At 33.3% G+C, this 21,656-nt stretch overlaps 2 protein-coding genes across 2 annotated transcripts; both read right to left on the bottom strand.

Annotated features, from left to right (window-relative positions):
- Positions 1 to 8,835: 8,835 nt before the first annotated feature.
- Positions 8,836 to 11,215, bottom strand: HO133_004170 (uncharacterized protein; the record flags this gene model as incomplete). The annotated part of the gene is made up of 4 exons (XM_037295089.1): positions 8,836 to 8,863; positions 8,914 to 10,396; positions 10,512 to 10,869; positions 10,922 to 11,215. The coding sequence occupies 4 exons, from the start codon at positions 11,213 to 11,215 to the stop codon at positions 8,836 to 8,838; spliced, it is 2,163 nt and encodes a 720-aa protein (XP_037149136.1).
- A 1,852-nt stretch (positions 11,216 to 13,067) lies between these two features.
- On the bottom strand, positions 13,068 to 14,423 carry HO133_004169 (uncharacterized protein; the record flags this gene model as incomplete). The annotated part of the gene is made up of 1 exon (XM_037295088.1): positions 13,068 to 14,423. The coding sequence occupies one exon, from the start codon at positions 14,421 to 14,423 to the stop codon at positions 13,068 to 13,070; it is 1,356 nt and encodes a 451-aa protein (XP_037149135.1).
- Between the last annotated feature and the right edge of the window lie 7,233 nt (positions 14,424 to 21,656).

The raw sequence follows: 21,656 nt of genomic DNA, 5'->3' as shown, positions 1-21,656 counted from the left end.
AGCTATTTATATTATATTTAAAATATTTCTACTTAATAAAGAAGAAATTATCTATATATCTTAATTTATAATTATTTTATAGATTTAAAGAATTATTAAGCTTACATTATAGTAGAATTATTATAAAAAGATCTTATAAATAGTATTCTCTCTTCTAGATTATTATTTTATCTAATATTTAATTTTATTTAGTATTATTATAAAATAAGTCTCTTATTATATAGAAAGAAAGAATATTATTATTTATTATATATAAGTCTTTAAAGAATATAGAATTTGATATATTTAGAAGAAGATATCGTAGATAGAAGAGCTCTCCAGCGTTTAGATTAATATAATATATTCTTCTAATAATATTTCTATATCTTTAATATAAACTTTATTTAAATATAACTCGTTTATTCTTTTTTTAAATATATCTTATTTATTCTTTTTTTAAATATATTATATTAATAAATCGATATAAAAGAGATCTTCTATTTATCTTCTTTATTAATATTATTAATTTAATTAAAAAAAGATTATTAGCTTAATCTAGCGTTTATATTCTATATTAATTATATAAAATAGATTATTATTATTATTAAATATTATACTTTATTAATTCGAGAGATAAATAAATAATCGTTTAATAGAAGAATTATAATTATATAATTTAAAGCTAAAAATTCTTTAATAAACTTTTATAGAGCTTATTTATTATATATCTTAATACTCTTAAATCTTATTTATCTAATTTAAATTTATATTATTTTAATTTATATTATCTTTATACTTTATTCGAAGATTAACTTAATCGCTATTCTTATAAATATATTTAAAAATATATTTATAAACTTTAATATTAGCGTAAATCTCTATATTAATATAAGCGTTATACTTAATTAATAAATAGAGATTATAAAATATTATCTAGTAATTCTATTTAGATTTATTATCTAATATTTTAATAGATCTATATCGATAATATATAAAGTATTTAAAATTTAATTTAAAGACGATATAGTCGCTAAAATCCTTCGGAAATTGCTTATTATATACGTTTTTATCTAAATTCTAATAAGATAAAATAATATTTATTCTATTAATAGTATATTAGCTATAATTTCTATAGAGTATATATCTAATAATAATTATATAGAGATTAAGAAATAAACTTTAATTAGAGATCTTAATATTAATAGCGACGTTAATCTTAGCGATATTAAAGAATTAATCTTTAGAGTATAAAATAATAAGAATATAAGTATATAATAAGCCTCGTTTTTAAAATTTAATAGTATAGATATAGATTGAAACTTAATTTATTATTTATAAAGTTAATTAGAGTTAAAGCTAATTAATATTTTAATTAATTATACTTCGCTCTTATAAGGGTAAAAAAAAAATTAAATAATATCGTAGAGCTAATTAATAGAAATTATAATATATAATAAGTTAAATCGTATTAAAAGTATCTCTAGAGATTATAATTTATATTAATTATCTAATTAATATATTACTTAAAAAACTACTCTACTAAATAGAAATAAAAAAGAGTTATTATATTATAATAAGAGATAAAAAGAATAAGAGTATATCTAGTATCTTTTTCTTTAGAATATTATTTATAAGAGTCTTTAACTTTAATCTAAATACTTTAATAATTAGATTAAGTCGATTAATAACGCGTTTATTAAATAGAAGATTTTTAATAATCTTAATTTATTTTAAATATAGATAAAAGTTATAAAGAGATTTAGTTAATTAAACTTAATAAATAGAATAATAATATTCTAATAGAGTTATTTTATAAATTATAAATCTTCTTAATAGAAGAAAAGGAGAACGATATATTATTTATTAATCTAATTATTTATAATAGCTCTATCGATATAAATATTAATAACTACTTAATAGATATCGATTTAAATAATCTTCTAATTTATCTTTAATTAATAAAGTTTATTACTTTTAATAGTTATATAGATATTATAAATAAAATATTATAATAGTCTATTATAGTAAAAAAAGCGATTAAACTTATTAAAATAAATCTATATTATATATTTATAGAAAGTTAGCGATTAATAGAATAGAAGAAATAAATAATATAGATCTATAATATAAAATAAGCGTTACTTATATAGAGTTATCTCGATTAATAATTCTACTAATTTATAAGGCGATTTTATTATCGCTATATTAATAGATAAAAAGACTCTTACTTAATATAACGTCTATATTAGATATATTATTATATTATAATTATTTATTAAATAAAAAGATAATAAGATAGTATAAGAGTATATAGGCTAAATGCTAATATAAAATACTAAATCTCTTATTACTTTAAGTCTTTATTAAGATATTCTTAGTCTTAGATAGATCTAATAAATTATTTATATTACTCTTTTAAGTAATAGCGATTTTATCTAAAGTAGAATAATTATAGATACGCGAATTATAATATTATAAGTTCTTATAAAGTAGCTTATAGTCTTATATACTTAAATTAGTTTCTAACTTTTTAAATATTAATTTAAGAATATTAATATATAAATTAATATTTTTAAAAATTATAATTATTTTATAATAAAGTATCTAATTAATATAATTATAGTAGTTATATCTAGTAAAGTTAATATAGAAAACGCGATTAAAAGAAAGTTATATCGTATTATAAACTAATCTTAAATACTATCTATAATATAGATTTAATTAAATATCGATTTTTCGCTCTCTAAAGGCGTTAAAGTAGATATATAAGTAATAATTACTCTCTAGATTTTATATATATATAAAGCGACTAAATAATTAATAATAATCTATTATAAGATTATAAAGATTATATTATTATACTAAACGCTATAATAACGAAATTCTTTATAATTATTAATAAGATTCGAGGTCTCTAGTATTAAGAAGTAGAGGATTTAATTAATAATATACTCGCTAAAGTTAATTAAATTATTTATACTTATTTCGACGCTCTTATAATCTTATTTTATATCGTCTATTTTAGATATATTAACTTTAATCTTTTCGCTATTATAGTACTATTTAACTATCTTATCTTTCTATAATATTATATTATAACTATTATAAATCTAATTTATAAGATCTAAATTATATTATATAAACTTTATAATATATAGATAACGCGCGATATAGCTAATAAGCTTTATTAGAGATTAAATAAAACTTAAATAAGAGCTAAAAGATAAATTAAAAGAACGTAGACTATCGAAATTATTATTAAAGAAGTCTATTAATAGATCTTATAATAGAGAGTCTTTAATAGCGTTTTCCTCTTATTTAGAAGCTTCTTCTTAATAATATTTAGAATCTAATACGCGTTAAGAGACTTTAAAATAAAATAATAAAGAATAAATAGAGAAGAAAGACGCGTTTTAAAAGATAATATTATTAAATTAAAAGATATTATTACTAGCTTAAAAGAAATATATAAAAAAGAATATATTCGTTTAAGCTCTTTTTAAGAGCCTTCTAACGCGTTTATAAGTAGTAGTAGATAGCTATTAAACTCGCTTATAACCTCGATTATTAATAATAGCGAATTTATTAAAAAATAGTCTAAGGGCGTTAATAGAGACTCTAAAAGGCGAATAAAAGAGATATATATATCTAAAACGTTAAGTAATCTTTAGACGAGAAATATTAAGAATAATTATATTTATATTAATAAAATTAATAAAATTAATAAAATTAATAAAGTAGTAAAAGAATAATAATTATATAAATAGATAAAAGAATTATTATTTAATTTCGAACGCGTTTAATATAACTATAATATTTAAATATCAATTTAATCTATTAATAGTAAACTAAACTTTATTATTTTTATAGCGTTAGAAAGTATAAAGCGAGCTCTATAATTTAAGAAATTATAAAGTAACTATATATATCGTAGATTAAGTACTTTAAAGTATAAAACTTCTATATATAAATTTTTAATAAGAAAAATATAAAAGGGCTATCGAGCTAACTTAGTCGATTTAACTAAAAAGCGTATAGAACTCGAATTTATAATTAACTATATATATAAATTTAAGATTTTTAAGCTTAGCTCTATCTTATTCTATTATATATACTAATATTATAAATATCGAATATAGAGCGTTTAATATCGAGATCTAAAGTATCGAGCTTAAAGATATTTATTTATATCTTAATAATATATATAGAATTAATATCTTCGAGAGTAATTTAAGAAAGATTTTAAAATATTATAGATTAAGATTAAGATTATAATATAATATCTATAAAGATAATTAATATTATTATCGACTTTAAGCTTTTCTCTAAAATTATAATTAATTTTAAAAGTATAACTATAAGAGAGCGCGCTTAATATTTTATTTTTAATAATTCTTTTAATATCGATTTATAATACGTCGAGCTATAGAGAATATAAGGCTAAAGTTAAAAATTAATTAAGATATCTTAAGAATATAAAATAATATTTAAGAGAGAATTAAAGAAGATTAGAGAAGAAATTGATATTCTTAGTAAGAGAGCGAGAGTTAAGAATAAAAGTCTTTATCGACTTTTAATAAAGGCTATGAGAGAAAGTTAATAGAGAGAAAATTAGAGAAGAAATTAATATTCTTAATTAAGACTTATTAAATTCTTAGTTATTTTCTAATAAGATAAGAGTTTTCTAGAATAGTCTTATAGCGAGACTTAATATAGAAGTAATTTTATTCTTAAGCTAGAGAGAAAATAAGCTTTTTAATTAATACTTTATATTATATATATATATAAGTTAAATTATAATAATATCTTAATAAATAATTAATATAAAGACTTCTTTATTAAAGTTTATAATATACTTTAATATCTTTAAATATATTATAATAATACGAGTAAAGATCTATAAATTAAATTCATAATATTCTTTTTTAATTAGAGCTATCGAGTAAATTTTAATAAGCGATCTTTAATAAGTAATATCTAAAATTCTTATCTTTAAATATCTATAAGACTAAATTTAATAATTCTTTTTTTATCTAAAAGCTTACATTACGTTCTATAATTTAAATGAAAAATCTTAGAATTTTAATAGAAAATAAAAAGGTTATTCTAAAATTAAATAATATATATCTGTTTTTTAATTAGAGCTGTGGAGCGAACTTTGATAAGCGAACTTTAATAAGCGATATTTGAATTCCTTGCGCTTTAATAATTATAAGATTAAATTTTAAAAAACTTTATTATTAAAAAGTTCAAGTTTCGGGCTATAATTTAAAAAAAAAATATTAAAATTTTAATAGAAAATAGTAAAGTTATTAAAGGGTTGAAAGTAGAGAAAGAAATATTTAATAATTGCGGACGCTAATTTATTTATTCGCGATAACTTAGTCGATCTAATTAAAAAGCGTAGATCTAATAAATTAATAATTAACTATATATATAAATTTAAGATTTTCTAATTTAACTCTATCTTATTCTTTTATATATATTAATTTTAATTTCAATATTATATTAATTAATAACGACTTATTTTATAAATATTAAGATTATACTTTAATTATAATTATTATATTAATTTTAAATCGCTACTTTAAAAAATAATTATTAAATTATAATTATTAAATATAATTTTAAATTAAAGTTATAAAGTTCTATAGTAATATAAAAATAGAAGAATAAATATATTCATATATAAATCTAATAGTAAAATTAATTCTTAAGAAAGTAAAGAAAACTCGAAAAGAATCGCTTACTTAAGCTTATCTACTAAGACTTTATTAAGTATATATTAAGCGTATATAGATTAAGTAATCTAGAGTTCTCTTACTTAGAATCTATAAGTTTCTTTTCTAATATAAATTTAATATATTTACTTCTATAATCTTAAATCTTAATATTATTATTAAAAAACGCGAGATATAGAGAGAGAGAAAAATTTTCGCTAAGTTTTATATATACTTCGCTCTAATTCTAATCTTTTCGCTCGTTTAATAGAAAAGTGCTTTATAATATAACTAATTCTTATACTATACTGAAACTCACAGATACTACCGCATCGAAACGGGCCGTATTGTATGAGCGCCTCGACACTCTCAGCCGGGAGGTTGCGTTCCCTTCTTTTCTGGGCGGACTGGCCCTTTTATTTTGATAGACCTCGAAGCCGACTATTACTTACTTGTTCGGTAGGGAGACGTCGAAGGCGTCACGCACGGCGGGGGCTCTTGAACGGGATGAATGTATTCCGCAAGAGATACGGTTGTGCCGAAAAATAGGTAAACCGATCTACAAACGGTCGTCACATCCCTAATCATCACTTGCTTCTGCGTCTGGACGCAATTGTCCTGGTAAGAAGCTCACATCACAGAAACGGTGCTATCAATCGTTCCTGTTGATTTAAGTGGCAGCATTCGCTCCACAACAATGCAGATAATTGGGAGCATGTCTTACTTACGCCATTGGTTAAACCCGTCACACTCGAACATCAGCGCTATCTGAGCGTACGCGAAAGCATAGGCAGAGTACTGTTAGTCGCCACTTATTAGTTTACATTCACCTCGACTTAAGGACTCTTCATCATACATCGCATTCAAAATATTCATCGCTCTCTCCTTGACAGAGGAGGTGATCTGCCAGTCCAATGCGAATACGAATTTGCTGGCCGGGCTAATTACCGAATCATACCCCGAAACTATGAATCCTTACCGAAATATGTGCTGGGGTGTGGGCTATCTAGTAGTGAAAAGCTAGCCAAGCATTATAGAAACACTAAGAACATCGTTGCAATTAAATATATTTACGATACTATATTTAATTGATTCTTCGAATCCTCCTTATAGCGATATCTAAGAAATAGATTATATCGTCGATTAATTTTAGAATATATAAGATTCTCTATAGTTTTATAATTATCGTATCGAATTATAATAGATATCGTCGAGTAAATATATATATTATAATTAAATACTAATTATTCTAAAAAGACTAAGCGAGACTCGCTTTATATTTAAAAGTATATATTCTTAAAAGCGTTAAATAATTACTACTCGTTATATATCTTATTATTATTCTTATCGTTATTATTCTTATTATTCTTATCTTTACTTATAGTAATAATATTAATATTATTATTATATAGCTTTAGAATAGTATTATATTTATAGAGAATTCGAGTATCTTCTAGCTAATCTATTATACTTCGAAGCTCTTTATCTCGCTGTTTTTATTAAATATAAATAGAATTCTTTAAATAATAAATATTATAGTCTTATTAAATAAGAAGATTATAATCTTAATATAAATCTTATATATTAAAGATTAAACGTTATATAGAATCTTAATAGCGAAATTTAAGATTATTATATCGAAGAGAGGGATTAAGAAAAAGTATAGTAGATAATTTATTAAAGCCTTCGAATATATATTAAAGAGATTTATAAGATATTATAGACTAAGATTAATAGCGTATTATTATATTATAAAGTATAGAATCTTAACGTTACTATAGATTTTATTAATTTCTCTAAAATTATAGCTAATTTTAAAAGCGTAATTAAAAGAGAATATACTTATTTTTCTATTATTAATACTTTTTTTAATAACGATGTATAGTATATATAATAGTAGAAGAAGAGACACTATAATCGAAAAGAGTTAATTAAAATATAATTTATAGAAATAGAATCGTAGAATTTTTTTAAAAAAGAAATAGAGAGAGATAAAGATAAGATTAATATTGTTAATAAAAATTTAATATTTATAGCTAAGAAATTTAGTTACTTCTCGAATAGATAGTAAGACTTTCTCGATTTAGATCTTAATAGTATCTTTTAAAACTTGTCGATAGAAAGAAAGCTAGCTTTTCAATCATACCCCTAATTACTAAATCATACCCCTATATCAAAATTTGGGGTATGATTCGATAAGGATTAATTGCTTGAGGTATGATTCGGTAATTTATTAAACTTGCTATATAGACTATTGAAAGTAAAGACTGTGTGTGAGAGTCACAGACTGGGTGTAGACAGGCTGGTGGGCCAAATTTAGCCCACTGTTAGCAGCCTCCACGGGGACCCTGCGACGGCCCTACGGGGGCCCTATTTAGGTCCAAATAGGGGTGTCTGGCTTTCAAGCGCAAAAAAAGCCTGGTCCCGGGGGTGTCTGCCAGACACCCCTATTTGAACCTAAATAGGGCCCCCGTGGGGGCTGCTGCTAACACCTACTCGGCTTTCGTCTGATGTATTTAAGCTGGTATATCACCCATTGAATACGGTCGGAGATATTTCCTCTTTTCTATGGTCGGATGGCCCAGGTCGCGAATTTTCTCCTTTGCGATTTTTATCATGAATGGCAAATTACCGAATCATACCCCAAGTAATGGCAAATTACTGAATCATACCCCTAGGGGTATGATTCAGTAATTAGAGGTATGATTCGGTAAGGATTCATAGTTTCGGGGTATGAATTAGTAATTAGCCCTGCTAACAATACATGGTGGCCATTATGAGTAGTCCGCAAGGCTGCACCCACACTTTTAACCAAAATATTGATTCGGTGGTCCGACTATCCTGCGTGCTTCGACCGCAATGAACCTTTTAAATCGAATTCTGTTCTTCTAGCCTAATAGGTGTACGAGCAAGATCCCTCTATCAATACTAATTCGCTTCAACTTCATTCCAGCTGTATGTACCAATAGAACAAAACAGTCTTGGATTGAGGGCCCATCAAACACTTACAATGTAGCAGTCATCAGCGCCCGACGCTTATACACAGTGCTAAGGAGCGTAGCCGATTGTCTACGCATTGTTGGAAGTGCGCGTATATATTTCCTTGGCTCTGGCCTCGCCGTCTGGCAGGAAACCGTTAACGCAGAGCCAATCGGTCAGCGTCACTGAAAAACTTAGCAAACATATCGTAAAGAGTGGGGAGAGGATGACATACAGCTGCATGCAACCCAAAGGGATCACGGAAGGCGTGGGTGCTGCTGGAGAGACTGTAGGAGTCTGAGACGTAGCGGCACATTCTCCAAGTAAAGTGGGTACAGATGTAGGTAGTCCTGCATGCAGCAGTGGAACAAGCGTAGACGCAGCTTGAGTTGTATTGGAACTGCTGCCACGTCCACCTTCTCCAGTGCGTGATGGAATAGAAGATGTGCGTAGTTGTGCAGCTTGAAGGGCGCCAGGAGATCGGTCCGCTGTTGCTGATGGCTCATTGACAATTGCGCCTGTGAGGTCCTGGACATTCTGGGTCTTCGCACCGGCTATTATGGGGGATCTACTGGTTGAGGTAACATTCATGGGGCTGCCGGTCATGTTTGTCCACTGGGAAGCTAGCTGCGGTGCTTGGCCAGACGGACTAGTTCCAAATGAAGTCGTTGTCGAAGAGCCATCTGATGAATCGGCGAGCTCGTGAGCGCGGTATCTGACGTTAGGTGGGGTCTGCTGATGAGGATGTTGTAAATGCCATGCGTGCTCTGTGACAATGCGACTATCTGCTTCCTGGGGACTTGGTGTGGTCGCCTTCGCGTCCTGCGAATCGGGTATCTCAGGCGAGTTCAGAATCTCCCGCCCAAACCGAGGATTTTTAGACCGAGGATGGTAGGATTGTGACGTTTTGGAGGTCAAGTCCCGAGGGCTTTGATCTTCCATCTCGTGCGCTTGCGCAGTGAGCAGAGGATCAGAAATTGTGTGGAGCGGTCGGGGAGTCAGCACCTCGCCGGTCTTCTTATCCACAAATTCTCCAGGCTTCAGCGCCCATGTTTGCTTTCCATTAATGATTTCACCTTTGCAGAAAGCCTCATGGAAGTAGAGAGGGTTTTTCAGACCAGACTTCAATACCTTATCCTGTGATGAAGCGTTGAAGAACGGGAACCGATCTTTGATGCCTTGCACGAGCTGAGGGAACGTCAAAGGAGTCTCGGAAGTTGCGAGGACCTCATACACAATAGCGTTCCAAGACAACTTTGGCCTCTCAAGCTGCTCTGAAATCATCGCAGTGGATGTAGATGTTGACCTACTAGGATGATCAGGCATCAAGGTCGATCTGTTCGAAGTCGACGAAGCGGACGTTGAAGTTGATATCTGCTCTGTTTCTCGTGCGAATACTATGTCACCTGCCTCGATCTGCTCCGGTGTGGTAATCTCACGGGCGTTTTCTTTAGGCCCGGAGAGTCTAGTATAGTCTACGGCGTTGCGTGCTCGGCCTGACTTCCGAACATTGTTTCCTGAAGGGGGGCCGACGGTATGACCAGAATCTCCTGCACCCTCTTCCGACGTCATCTTGGCGTATGCGCGACGAGTAGTTCGCCCTTCGAAGTCCGCGGTTTTCTCGGCTAAACTCAAATACTCCGGTACCTTTTCCTCGTCGGTGACATACTCCCAATTCCCAGCGTAAATACCCACGCCTTTTCGCCTGGACGGCTGCTCTAATTTACGAGGATTTAGTTAGTAACAGAAGTTCATCCGTAACAAATAGAATCTCAGACATCCTGAAAACGTAAAGAGGATCTGTGGGTACAATGATCACGCCTGGAGACTTACCTTTAGCTTCTGAGTCAGATCTTGGCCTTGGGGTCATCGGTGATTCTCTAGCTATATTCGAAGTTGGAGCAACTTCGTTTGACGTCGCGCCAAATGACGCCTTCGTGGTGATAGCAGCTGATCGTTGAGCTGAAATCGTACGAGCCTGGTGCTGATCTGAACGCGGAAGAGAAGTACGGTCGTTTTGTCTTCTCCTCTTAGCTGTCTGCTTAGACACTGCAGCTGGACGTTTTGCCGGTACGGTTGGGGCAGGACGTCTAGGCGCCTGAGGTGTGCTGACACCCTGTCGGAAGGCCTCGTAGAACTTGGAATAGTTTTGCCCAAATGGTGCAACATACACCTCGTGAGTGGGGTAGATCTGCAGCAATACGTCAGCTCCTCTTCAAAGTACCAATCCTAGCTTCAGCTACCTTCTTCTTCTGAACTCTGGTTTTATCAGCAAGTCTGATCAAACGCCATTTTTCTACCATTCTATCACAGTCGTCATCTTTTCCATCAGTCTCTAGTTCATCAGTAGAAGAACTCGCTGATGTCGAGGTGTATGAATCGGTCGAGTCGTTTGATTCATGCGCAGGAGGTAATTCCACGCGCTGGCCGATGACATAGGGCGGTTTATCGCCAGACTCTGGTTTACCTGAGCGCGACAGTGGCGGAGTGGATGAGTTGTCGGCTCCAAGGCCGTTGGCGATGACGTCCATGCTCATTTGCAAGGCAGCCTTACAGTTCGTCTCAGAGGGAGAAATTGCCTCGATGGAAACGTCGCGAGGGGAAGTTGGCAGGATGTCAGTGGAGATGATGTCTATAACTCGACAAGGCGCGCGTTTGTGTGATAAACAAAGCGGAGCCAGGCGCGTAAGTCTGTGGATAGCACGCTTAGGATTTGAAAAGATGGAAGATGAATGATCTGCTCTTATACAGCGACATTCACCATGCTCTAAATCTGAATGAAAGATATGTGAACGATGGAAGAAAGTGGAATGATTTCGGCGAAAATTTTGCCTTTATTGACAACTAAGCAAATAGAGTAGCCTCACGGGAATTGCCGATCTCCCGGGTCAGTCTAACGCATAAGCGCTAGCTCTCATCCAATCATAAAGTAGAGTACGTCCAAATCTGATGTCACGGAAAGTCTTGGCGCTAAGCCTTGCATCCTCTCCGCCAAGTGGCAATTGGGAACAGACTCACCAAAGCATTTGAAGTCTACAAGTTATACCCAACGTTATGAAGTCTATTGCGACTAAGCCTAAACAGTGATTTATGGCTAGATTTCATGGTTGAAGAAGACTATAAGACAAAGTATGCTGTGCGTATACTCCAATCCTATACTCGAGATTGCTTAGACATCAATTCCTTACTTCCATACGATTCTGGTGGCGACTCTTGGCAACCAAGATAGCTCCGAGGGGTGCTTCTCTTTATCGCCGGTGACTCACAATCAAGCGAGGCAATTGTCCGACAAACAACGAACCCGGATGGAGAGTTTGACCGCGAGATCGGTTACAAAGGCATTCAAAGGTAAGAGATGAGAACAGTGCTCATCGACTTGAAAACTGAATCACGGCCCCCATCTACACGTCATTTTCTATGGGCTCTTGGTGGGAGAGTCACGCCTCTCTTCTGGTCCAGACGATTTGGACATTGGAACTTTCACACTAAACATTTGCTATTCGACTCTTAGCTTCTCCTTTCGCAAAGTTGACTCAGACATTTACCGTGTGCCCATGTTCCGGGATCGCCATTGCAGATACGAACCTAATGGGAGGAGCAGCGGGCATCACGGTCTAGGGAACGCGAATCTCTCGATCCAGCGATTGCTCAGTTGTTGGAGCTTCTGCTCTGCCTTACCCGATAAACTAGAATAGACCTTCAGCTGTTAGTTTGGGAGGGCTCATAATTGCTGGGCTCAACGGTGAGGCTCCGACATTTAGTCCACAGTCTAGACTCGGGACAAACAACACAAGTTCTTTAGGAAGCAATGAGCCCTTACCCGCAAGCACGGCGAAGGTTGGCGTGCAATATTAGTGTGTCTGTCTGGTTTTGACAGTGCTATTGGCATGGGGAATTGTGGAGTAACGGGTCCAGGACGAGGCTGGCCGTGCTTGACGGTAGAGTGTTCAATGTGGACGGGGTTTAAGAAGTCTAAGCAGTGAAAGCCTTGATCTATTACAGCACAATGTTTCAAACGAATCTGAAGCACTCCGGAGGGGAGTTTGGTTTTCAGTGCGGATCAAAGCCGAAGTCACTATGCATACATCGAAGCATGCCACGACCGTTAATTAAAATTCGTCTTTAATTCACTGGCTAAGCTACCTTGTCTGTTTGTTTACCTTGCTCATCCCAACCAAGTACCTCTGGACTGGAATTTGTAGACTATACTGTGTCCGGCTAAGAACATAACAATGTGCATTTATCCAACATATTTCTCAAGAAATGCTCACGGCACAGAGCCAAATAAAATACATAAATTCAAATCCATCGTTCTCATCCTGGAGACCAGGCTGAGCACACCTCCAGGGCGCCCATACACCAACTTTTCCCATCAAGCCCACCATGGCATTAATCTAAAGCTGACTTCACAACCTGCAGATAGTCACCCTCAACTCCGGTGTTGTTCTTCGCTTCAGAGCCATCCCACAGCATAACACCACCAAAGTTTTTAACGCCTGCCATCATCGCACTTTTGATAACACTTGTCATATTGGCAGGCTCTAAATACCCTTTGCCAGCACAGGCTTCACAGGCTGGCGCGCCAATGTACAACTTAGGTCCTCCCCCGGCCACGGTACCGTTACCGCTCAAGTCACTAGACCAGGCTTTGAAAGAGTCCACGAAGCCAGGCTGTCCGATATCGCAACCAGCGGCGGCGTTATTGTAGAATTGGACGAAGACGAAATCCATCGTCTGCATTGAACCTAGTGGGATGGAAGCGTCGGGGCGAGGACACTGCGGTGCACCAGATATGTAGTACTGCTTACTCTTGTCACCCGCGTAGGTATTGCGGAGGGATGATACAAAAGTATCGTAGTATTTTGTGCTGTGGTCTTCGTTATCGACATCAAAGCCGTCAACCTTGACGGAACCGAAAGGCCTCAAATCGGAGTTGGTCATTCCGCCACCGAAGAGGTTCCAAAGGTCAGTCGCGAAGCTGGTGGCTTGCGCATCGCTAGTGAAATTTGTGACACCAGCGGCACCTCCTAGACTCAACAAGACTTTCTTGCCAAGACTTTGGCAGGTAGTGATGTTCTTGGCTAGATATGGACAGTCTAACAGGCCGGTAGCGTTGATCTTTTGGGCTCCAAGCGTGGGAGTGCCTCCGGTGGCTGGCCCAAAATTGATGACTGGTTGTCCTGCAGGGCCAAAGAAGGTAGTGAGGAAAGCAAGGACAACTATGTCAACGTTTTGGTCTTGACACATTTGCTCCAGGGTAAATTGGTCGGTAGCGGGTGATTGGCCGTAGTAGACTGCAAGGTTGCTTGAGGACTGAGCGCTGAACGAGCCATTAGTACTACTATTCGCCACAACAGCGTATGGAGCTGCGGCTGTTGAGCTGGCTGCAGGTGTAGCTGCGGCCGCAGGTGTGAGTGCGGCTGCTGGAGCATTGGTACTGTTGGCGTATTTGCTGAGGAAGATATTTATCCACATATCGTAGGCTAGAACATCTTGGTTCAGCTGGGCCGTCTGGGGATCTGTCGAGTTGGCTGACGAAAGGTAAGCTGTCATCCAACCATGAAAGGTACTGTATTCGGACTGTAGCATTTGCAGTTCTGCGAGCGGGACTTCGACAAAACCAGCAGGGGCTTGCCTGCGGCTGTTGTGTATTTGGGGTTCTCGGCGATTAGCTTCTGCATGGCCGGCCGATGCAAGAAGGCTGATAGCGCCCAACGCAAGTATAGGGGTTGAAGAGTAGAACATGGTAAAAGGTGTGTTGGGGAAAGTAGGCGTATTCGGTGGTCGGCGAAAGAGAAGGATGAAATGATGGATGAGTATAGAGTGGTAAGAAGAGGGAAGGTTGAGAGTAAGGTATGTTTGAGACAAATGGATCCTGAGACAATGAATAACAGAATGGTTAAGAACAAGGTGGCTCTTAATTTACGTTGTTCCCGATCATGAAAGATTTTCTCTCTAAGTGAGTTGACTGGTCAACGTCGCAGCTTGCTTTGTGCGCCCTTGTTTGTGCGCCCTTGTTTCATCGTGAAAGAGATGGCTTTGACCATTTGCTTTCTCGCGAGACATTTTGTAAGTTCGACAACAATAAACGGAGCCTTGGTTTTCTTTTGACTGAGCAAATTAGAGCTCACCATACTGTCATACCTCACTGGTTCAAGAAAGAAAGATTTGGAACGGGTTTCAAGTTTCACACGGAAAATGTTTCAGATTATGTGTGTTTCATACATTGACCCCGGGAATAACTTTTGCATTACCAGTGATAGGTATCCCACATCCTAGCTTCTTTTTCTACTAACGATCTTTTTTAGGGTGGAGCGAAAAGGTCGATATCTGAATACCCACGGTTGCTGTCGCAGATTTAGCACCTTCTAATGATAAGTGACATTCCTATCCCCAAGACTCCGTACCACGGGAACTCTGCTCCATCCATTGAATGATACTCACGCCCTCAGTAATGTCTCCGCGCTCAGTTTTGATTTTGTTGGTGTCTATGACCCACATGAGTAACAGTAAGAAACCTAAGTCCTTGGAAACCTTGGTAAAGGGAAAGATACCATCATGCCACCAATTCGATCTTCATCGGCTCTTTCGACTAAGGACATCTCAAGCGTTACTATAACGGAGCTCGGCTAGTACATTACGACTCTGGTAGACCAGAATTGTAAGGTGAGCGCAGTTTGGGTCTCCATAGAAATCAAGACTCTGTTGAGGCTTTCTGCTGTCCGCCAGCGTTTATGCCACACACAGTCTTCCTCTCATATCTACCTCGTTGCGGTTTCATGTAATGCTTCTATCGAGATCCGAAAGTTTCATGCATCGCATAACATAAAATCCAAATAATGCACAATCTCAACCTTTTGGCTCATGTCTACGCATCAGATCTGAATTAACCAGCGATCAAGGGTGTCAGGAAACGCTTGCGATGTTGACTGCATCGCTACCGCAGTCTACGTTGGCTAGGGTGATGGGGTCTAACCTCGTGATATGGTTGACGCTCGTCAAGTGAGCCGTGGGGAGCTCCGCACGAACATGCTCCCAACACTGCGCGGGGACTTAGGGAAAAGGTTGCTAAGCATGAGGAGATCCCACCTCAGATATTCGTGCGTGAAAAGATAAGTGTTTGCTTAAGGCAGCTGTGGGCGATTGCTGCGAACGCATTGGACGACAGCTCTTCGTGCCGCCATATGATTAGTCGGACTCTCATATTCTCGGCTGCTGCCTGATGATCACGATGGATATCAGGGGCGGTTATTGCACATTGTTAGACTAATCCAGATATTCGTACGAGACGCACGAATCGGAAGACTTTGCAAGTAATGCAGGCCGCTGCTGACTGCGCCATGCCAAGGTTTTCCGTCTCATGGCATGCTTCTAATCAAGTTGCTAGTCGACCACACCTCGTTAGCTCGTTATTCCATCTCCCTTTCGATGTACGATTATTTCGCAAAGACAAAGACAAGGCCTTCTGTCGAATAGTTCCTTGATTGAACATGATAGGAAGAGCTGAGAAAGATGGCCGCTTTATGATAGATATCGGCACCAAAAATCCAGGACGCCAAGACTTCTGCGCCACACTTGCTACGCCAACATGTTGGCTAGTGCTGTCTCGCGTAACGTCCCATGAAAATTACACGCACAAATGAGTTCTAAATGATGATTGGCTAGGTCTTAAGGCCTAGCCGTATATAGATAGCGGTCTACTATATAGCTTAGCTCTAAAAAAACTCCCTCTATATAAGATAGAAGATTTAGAGTCTAAGTATAAGAAAACGCTAAAAAATAAAGCGCGGATAAGTAGAAAAAGTCTAAAAAATCTCTTTTTGCGACGAGAGAAATAAGAATAAAGAGTAAGAAATAAGAGGAATATCGTCTATTTAAGGCTCTTCTAATATAGTAATCTCGACTATCCTACTATAAGTATATGCTATACCTCTCTCTTATTAATTCTTAATTAAGCTATAATAACTAATATTATCTCGCATAATATTCTATAAAAACTATATATATAAATAAGTTCTAAATAATAATTAGCTAGATTTTAAGACTTAGTTATATATAAATAGCGATTTACTATATAGCTTAATCTTAAAAAAACTTCTAAAATAGACTTATATCTAATAAGAACTATTAGCTCTAAGCTAAATAAGAATACTAAAGGCGATATAATACGACGAGGATATAGACTAGATGCGTTTCGATATATAAGCGATATAAATTAGACTTCTAATAACTAAGTAGTTAAATCTTATTATTAATTAGACTAGCGTCTCTCGCGAAGATAGCGATCTTTCTATAAAAAGAGTATTCTAAGTAATAACTCGAATAATTAAGTATATATAGAATACTATATAGCGTAGCGATAATATATTATCTTATAAAGATCTTACTTAAATTAAATAATAACGATAATTTATTAATAGAAAAGCGAGTAAATAAGTTTTATAGCGAATAAATAGAGTAGACGTTATTATTTATAGCGATAATAAATAGAATAATTTCTCTTTTAAATAGATTCGTCTTTAAGATTAATAAAAATAGCTTTATATAATAATTATAAAGCGTAATTAAACGTCTTATAATATACTATTATTCGAAGTCGCTATTCTCGAATTTAATCTAAGACTATATAAATCTATTTATATAAAGAAATATAGTAAATATAAGATAAAAGAAAGTATATAAAATAACTTTCTTTAAGAAAGTCTTATTAAATTAAGTAAGAATATAGAGTAATAGATCTTATATAATTAAACGGCGTTTTTTAATATCGGCCTTACTACGTAATCTATAAATATCGGTAATTACCCGCTATAATAGTAAATAATAAAAGACCTTAAGATTTTTAAATTCTATATTTATATAGGCTAATCGAATATCTATAAAATAAGTCTTAATAAATTTAATCTAAATATAATAATCGACTAGATATACTATTTAGTCGATAAATAATTAAATAATAATAGAAAACGCGATAGTTCTTAATAGGGTATAAAATTCGATATAAAAGGCCTTCGTCGTTTAATAGCTACTTCTTATTTTATTAGCTAGATCTTATTAGAGATATCTCGCAATATTATAATTTAGAGAAATCTTCTTATATTATAACTTAGATAGATCGTAATTTAATAATTTCTATATAGATTAAGAGCGCTTAGCTATAAATATAAGTTAGCAATTTTATTAAATTTAAAGCGAGAGAGTAAGTCGACTAAAGTATTTCACTTAATAGAGATTTAAATTATATTATAAATAATATCGTACTAAGCGAATAGTATAACTATTTATCTAAGTAGTATTATAATCGACTTATATATAGAACTACTATGAATATTCTTAATAATAACGTTATTATTATAGTAGAGCGTAAAATATAATTAATATAAGTAAGATAGCTATCTACGAATAGTTATAAGAATAATAAGCATCTCTTTAAATTAAATATTCTTCTTATAATAGCGAGTAGCGAAGTATATATTAAATATATTATCTAGTTTAGAATAAGTAACGATATTCTCGAGAATATACCCCTCTATTCTATATTTATTAGAAGCGTCTATTTATATAAAATAGTAACGACGTACGGCTATATGACGAAGCAGATATATCTTATTTTATCTAAATAGAAAGATATCTTATTAGCGTAGGTCCGCTGCGATTATAGCGATAATATAATAATATTCTTATTTTTTAAATAGTATAAAGTAGAGCCTTCTCAGAAAAGCTCTATTAGAGATTATTACTTTAGCGAAGAAGAATAATAGATCTATCGCTGACTTAAGCTTATTATAGAAAATACTTTATCTATTTAGAAGGGCTTTTATTAACTTTCTCGCTTATTCTAGCTTATTAAAAGAAAATCTAATCTTTATCTTCTCGCTATCAAATTAGATTTCTAAAAATTCGATAAAAGTATCTTTCTTATTCTTAATATAATTTATCTTTAGACTATAGTTATTATAGACGATATTAAAGTCCTCGCTAAATTAAGCTATATCGTTATTAGGTGAAAAGAATAGCGAAGAAATCGTTTAGATAATAAAATATAATACTTTAGAAGAGAATAATAATAAGTATTTAATAAAGAATCTTAGCGAATAGATTAAAAATGAAGAGCGTAGTATATAAATTAAATAATAAGAATCTATTAATATAATAGAAGTCGTTTTAAAAGAAACTTAGTAGCTAAAAGTTTAACTCGGCTATAAAGATATATCTAAATATATTAGCGAGGTCTTATTTAATTATAATTATACTCTAATTCTAAGTAAATAAAATATCGATAATCTTATTTAGTATAATATACTCGAGTACTTTATAAATTTTATAAATATAGTAATTAATAAAGTATAGTCGTAGAAAGAAAAGATCGTAAATTCTTCTTTAGCTATTATTATACTTCGAAATAAAGTCTAATAAGAACGAAATAAAGTATTTTAAGAATTTTACATCTAACCTTATTAGATAATCGTTATTCTTCTACTTTTAAAGGTTTTTAGATAATATTTCGAGTACTATAGCGATATTAAAGTGGGGTTTATTTAATAGTAACTAACTAAAGCCTTAATAGCTTATTTTAATACCGTAGGCGATAATTGCGAGTAAGATATTAGCGAATATTTAATCGAGATAATTCTTAAGCTATTTCTTTTAGTTATCTTTTTTTAATAAGCTATATCTCTTTAGTAGAGACTTATTTAGCGAGATAAGTATATATAAAAATAACTCGACTATCGACTTAAGGCCCCTCGATATTAATTATAATTAAGAGATAAGAGAGAGCTTTATATTTAGCGAAGTAATATTAGCGAAGACTTTATTAATATAGTTAATAGTAGAATATAATAGATTATATATATTATATATATATAGATAACGATAATCTTAAGCGTTATAGGGTTTATTACGATTAAATCGATTATAATAAAATAATTAAGGATTTTAAGTATTTTAATAAAAAGATATAAAAGTAATACTACGATATATCTAAGATAAAGTTTAATTTAAGCGTGAATTATATAGTAAATAAGCTTTTAATTAAATCGGCGGAGGTCGCTATCTTAGAATTCGATTTTCTAAATAATTATCGAGTATTTATTATATATAGATATCGTCTTAATAAAGCTAAATTCTATTATAAACGAAGATCTCGTAAAAATAATATATTGATTAGAAGATATAGATAGTTAATAGATTAGAAATATAATAGCGATAATTCGATAGAGCTTTTTAAAGAAATAAGATAATTATTTTATAGATAAAGAAATATATAATTTAATTATAGATCTCGAAGTATTAAAGAAGCTCTTTAAGTCTCTTAATTTTCTTATTATCGCTAGCGAGATAATTAATAAAGCTATTAAATAACTTATTAAGATATTTAATATTAAACGTCTTATAATAGATTTATTTAATATATTTTAAATTTATCGCTTTAAAATAAAGAAGAAGAGAAGCTATTATAAAGTTATTATCTTAATATAAAAAGAAGCGATATAATATTACTTTTATCTTAGATAATATTAGCGTTCTCTATTATAATAGAGTTAAAGTTAATTATAGAGTTTAAAGAGATATAAATAATAGCTAAAAAGATAAAGCGAATAGAAATAATTAATAAGTTGATAATATAAGAGTATAGAGTATAAGCTAATATATAGTAAAGGTAGTCGACTAACGATAGATATAAATCTTATTAATCTCGCTTTATATACGGGCGAGTTCGTCATAGTCCTGAAGTATATTATTTTTGTCGGTTTATTCTTATTCGAGTTTCTAATAAATAAATTATAATTAAATATAATAGAGATTAAGAACTAGCCTAGACGGAGTGAATGATTTTATTAAAGGATCTAGTTGGTGAATAGAAGGTATAGCGAGAATAGGGGGGGGTTTATTAGAGGGCCCTCTTATGGGTTTAGTGGGCGGTTCTTGTGGAGGTGGTGGTCTGGTGGCGGCAGTCTGATGTGTAGCTATGGCCTTTACGATAGACTTGTGAAGACGCTTAAGGGCTATTGGTAGTGGCTGAATGGTAATAATATAAATAGAAGAATAATATGTTTTTTAAATGAAAATTGCTTTCGTTTGATATTAGGAAAGAGAAAAAGTCTAAAAATCTCTTTTTGTGATGAGAGGAATAAGAATGAAGAGTAAGAAATGGGGGGGATATCGTCTATTTAAGGCTCTTCCAACATGGTAATCTCGGCTATCCTGCCATAAGTGTGTGCTGTGCCTCTCCCTCACTAGCCCCCAGTCAAGCTGTGGCGAATAAATACCTCGACAATAAAGTAGCATCCTGGACAATGCGTTTAGAGCCGCTTCGGAATTGTACCCGGCTCAAGGTTCTATGAGGCCCAAAAGACCTTTCTAAGTTCAATTTGTACGCTTCCAAACAAACATTCCAGGGTGCTCGGCTCCAGGGTCGTCTTCCGAACGAAAGTCTAGGGCTGCTACTAGCGCTGCTCAGGACTTTGCGTAGTAGAGTACTTTAGTCGCGCAGTCTCGCAAGAATTAACGACCGAGAGGCCTTTTCGACTTGCCCCAGACAAGACCCGGCTCACGGGGATGACGTAATACTTTGGACCTCTAGGCTTGGCGCGTAAAGCTCACGCACACCTACTGCGGTGCTTTCCGACTCGTCGTGTTGTTCCTGTACTGTATCGTACATCCAGCCTACATAGGTCTATCGAATCCGTTTATACGCTTCCATACAACAACACTATGTACCGCCAAAGACATAATGTGGGCTGTGCTTTGACATGATGAGCGTTTGGCAATAAAAATATCTGTCGTCTGACTTGCATGAACAATGCGGGCTTCGGCTGTGACTAACATGGCTTACTGTTGCTTTGGCGAACCAAGAGCAGAGCTCCATCAAGCCGCTGCACTCGGTACTACACTTCTCCATGTCCTCGAACAGCTATCGACCATTGACAGAATAAGATCCACTGCCGTCATTGACCCCAACAGCTGAAATTTCGT

The sequence above is a fragment of the Letharia lupina genome, assembly GCF_014066315.1.
Source record: "Letharia lupina isolate WasteWater1 chromosome Unknown contig_19, whole genome shotgun sequence".
Taxonomy (NCBI): Eukaryota; Fungi; Ascomycota; class Lecanoromycetes; order Lecanorales; family Parmeliaceae; genus Letharia; species Letharia lupina.
The sequence above is the reverse complement of the archived record's forward strand: the minus strand, read 5'-3'. Positions and strand labels throughout refer to the sequence as shown.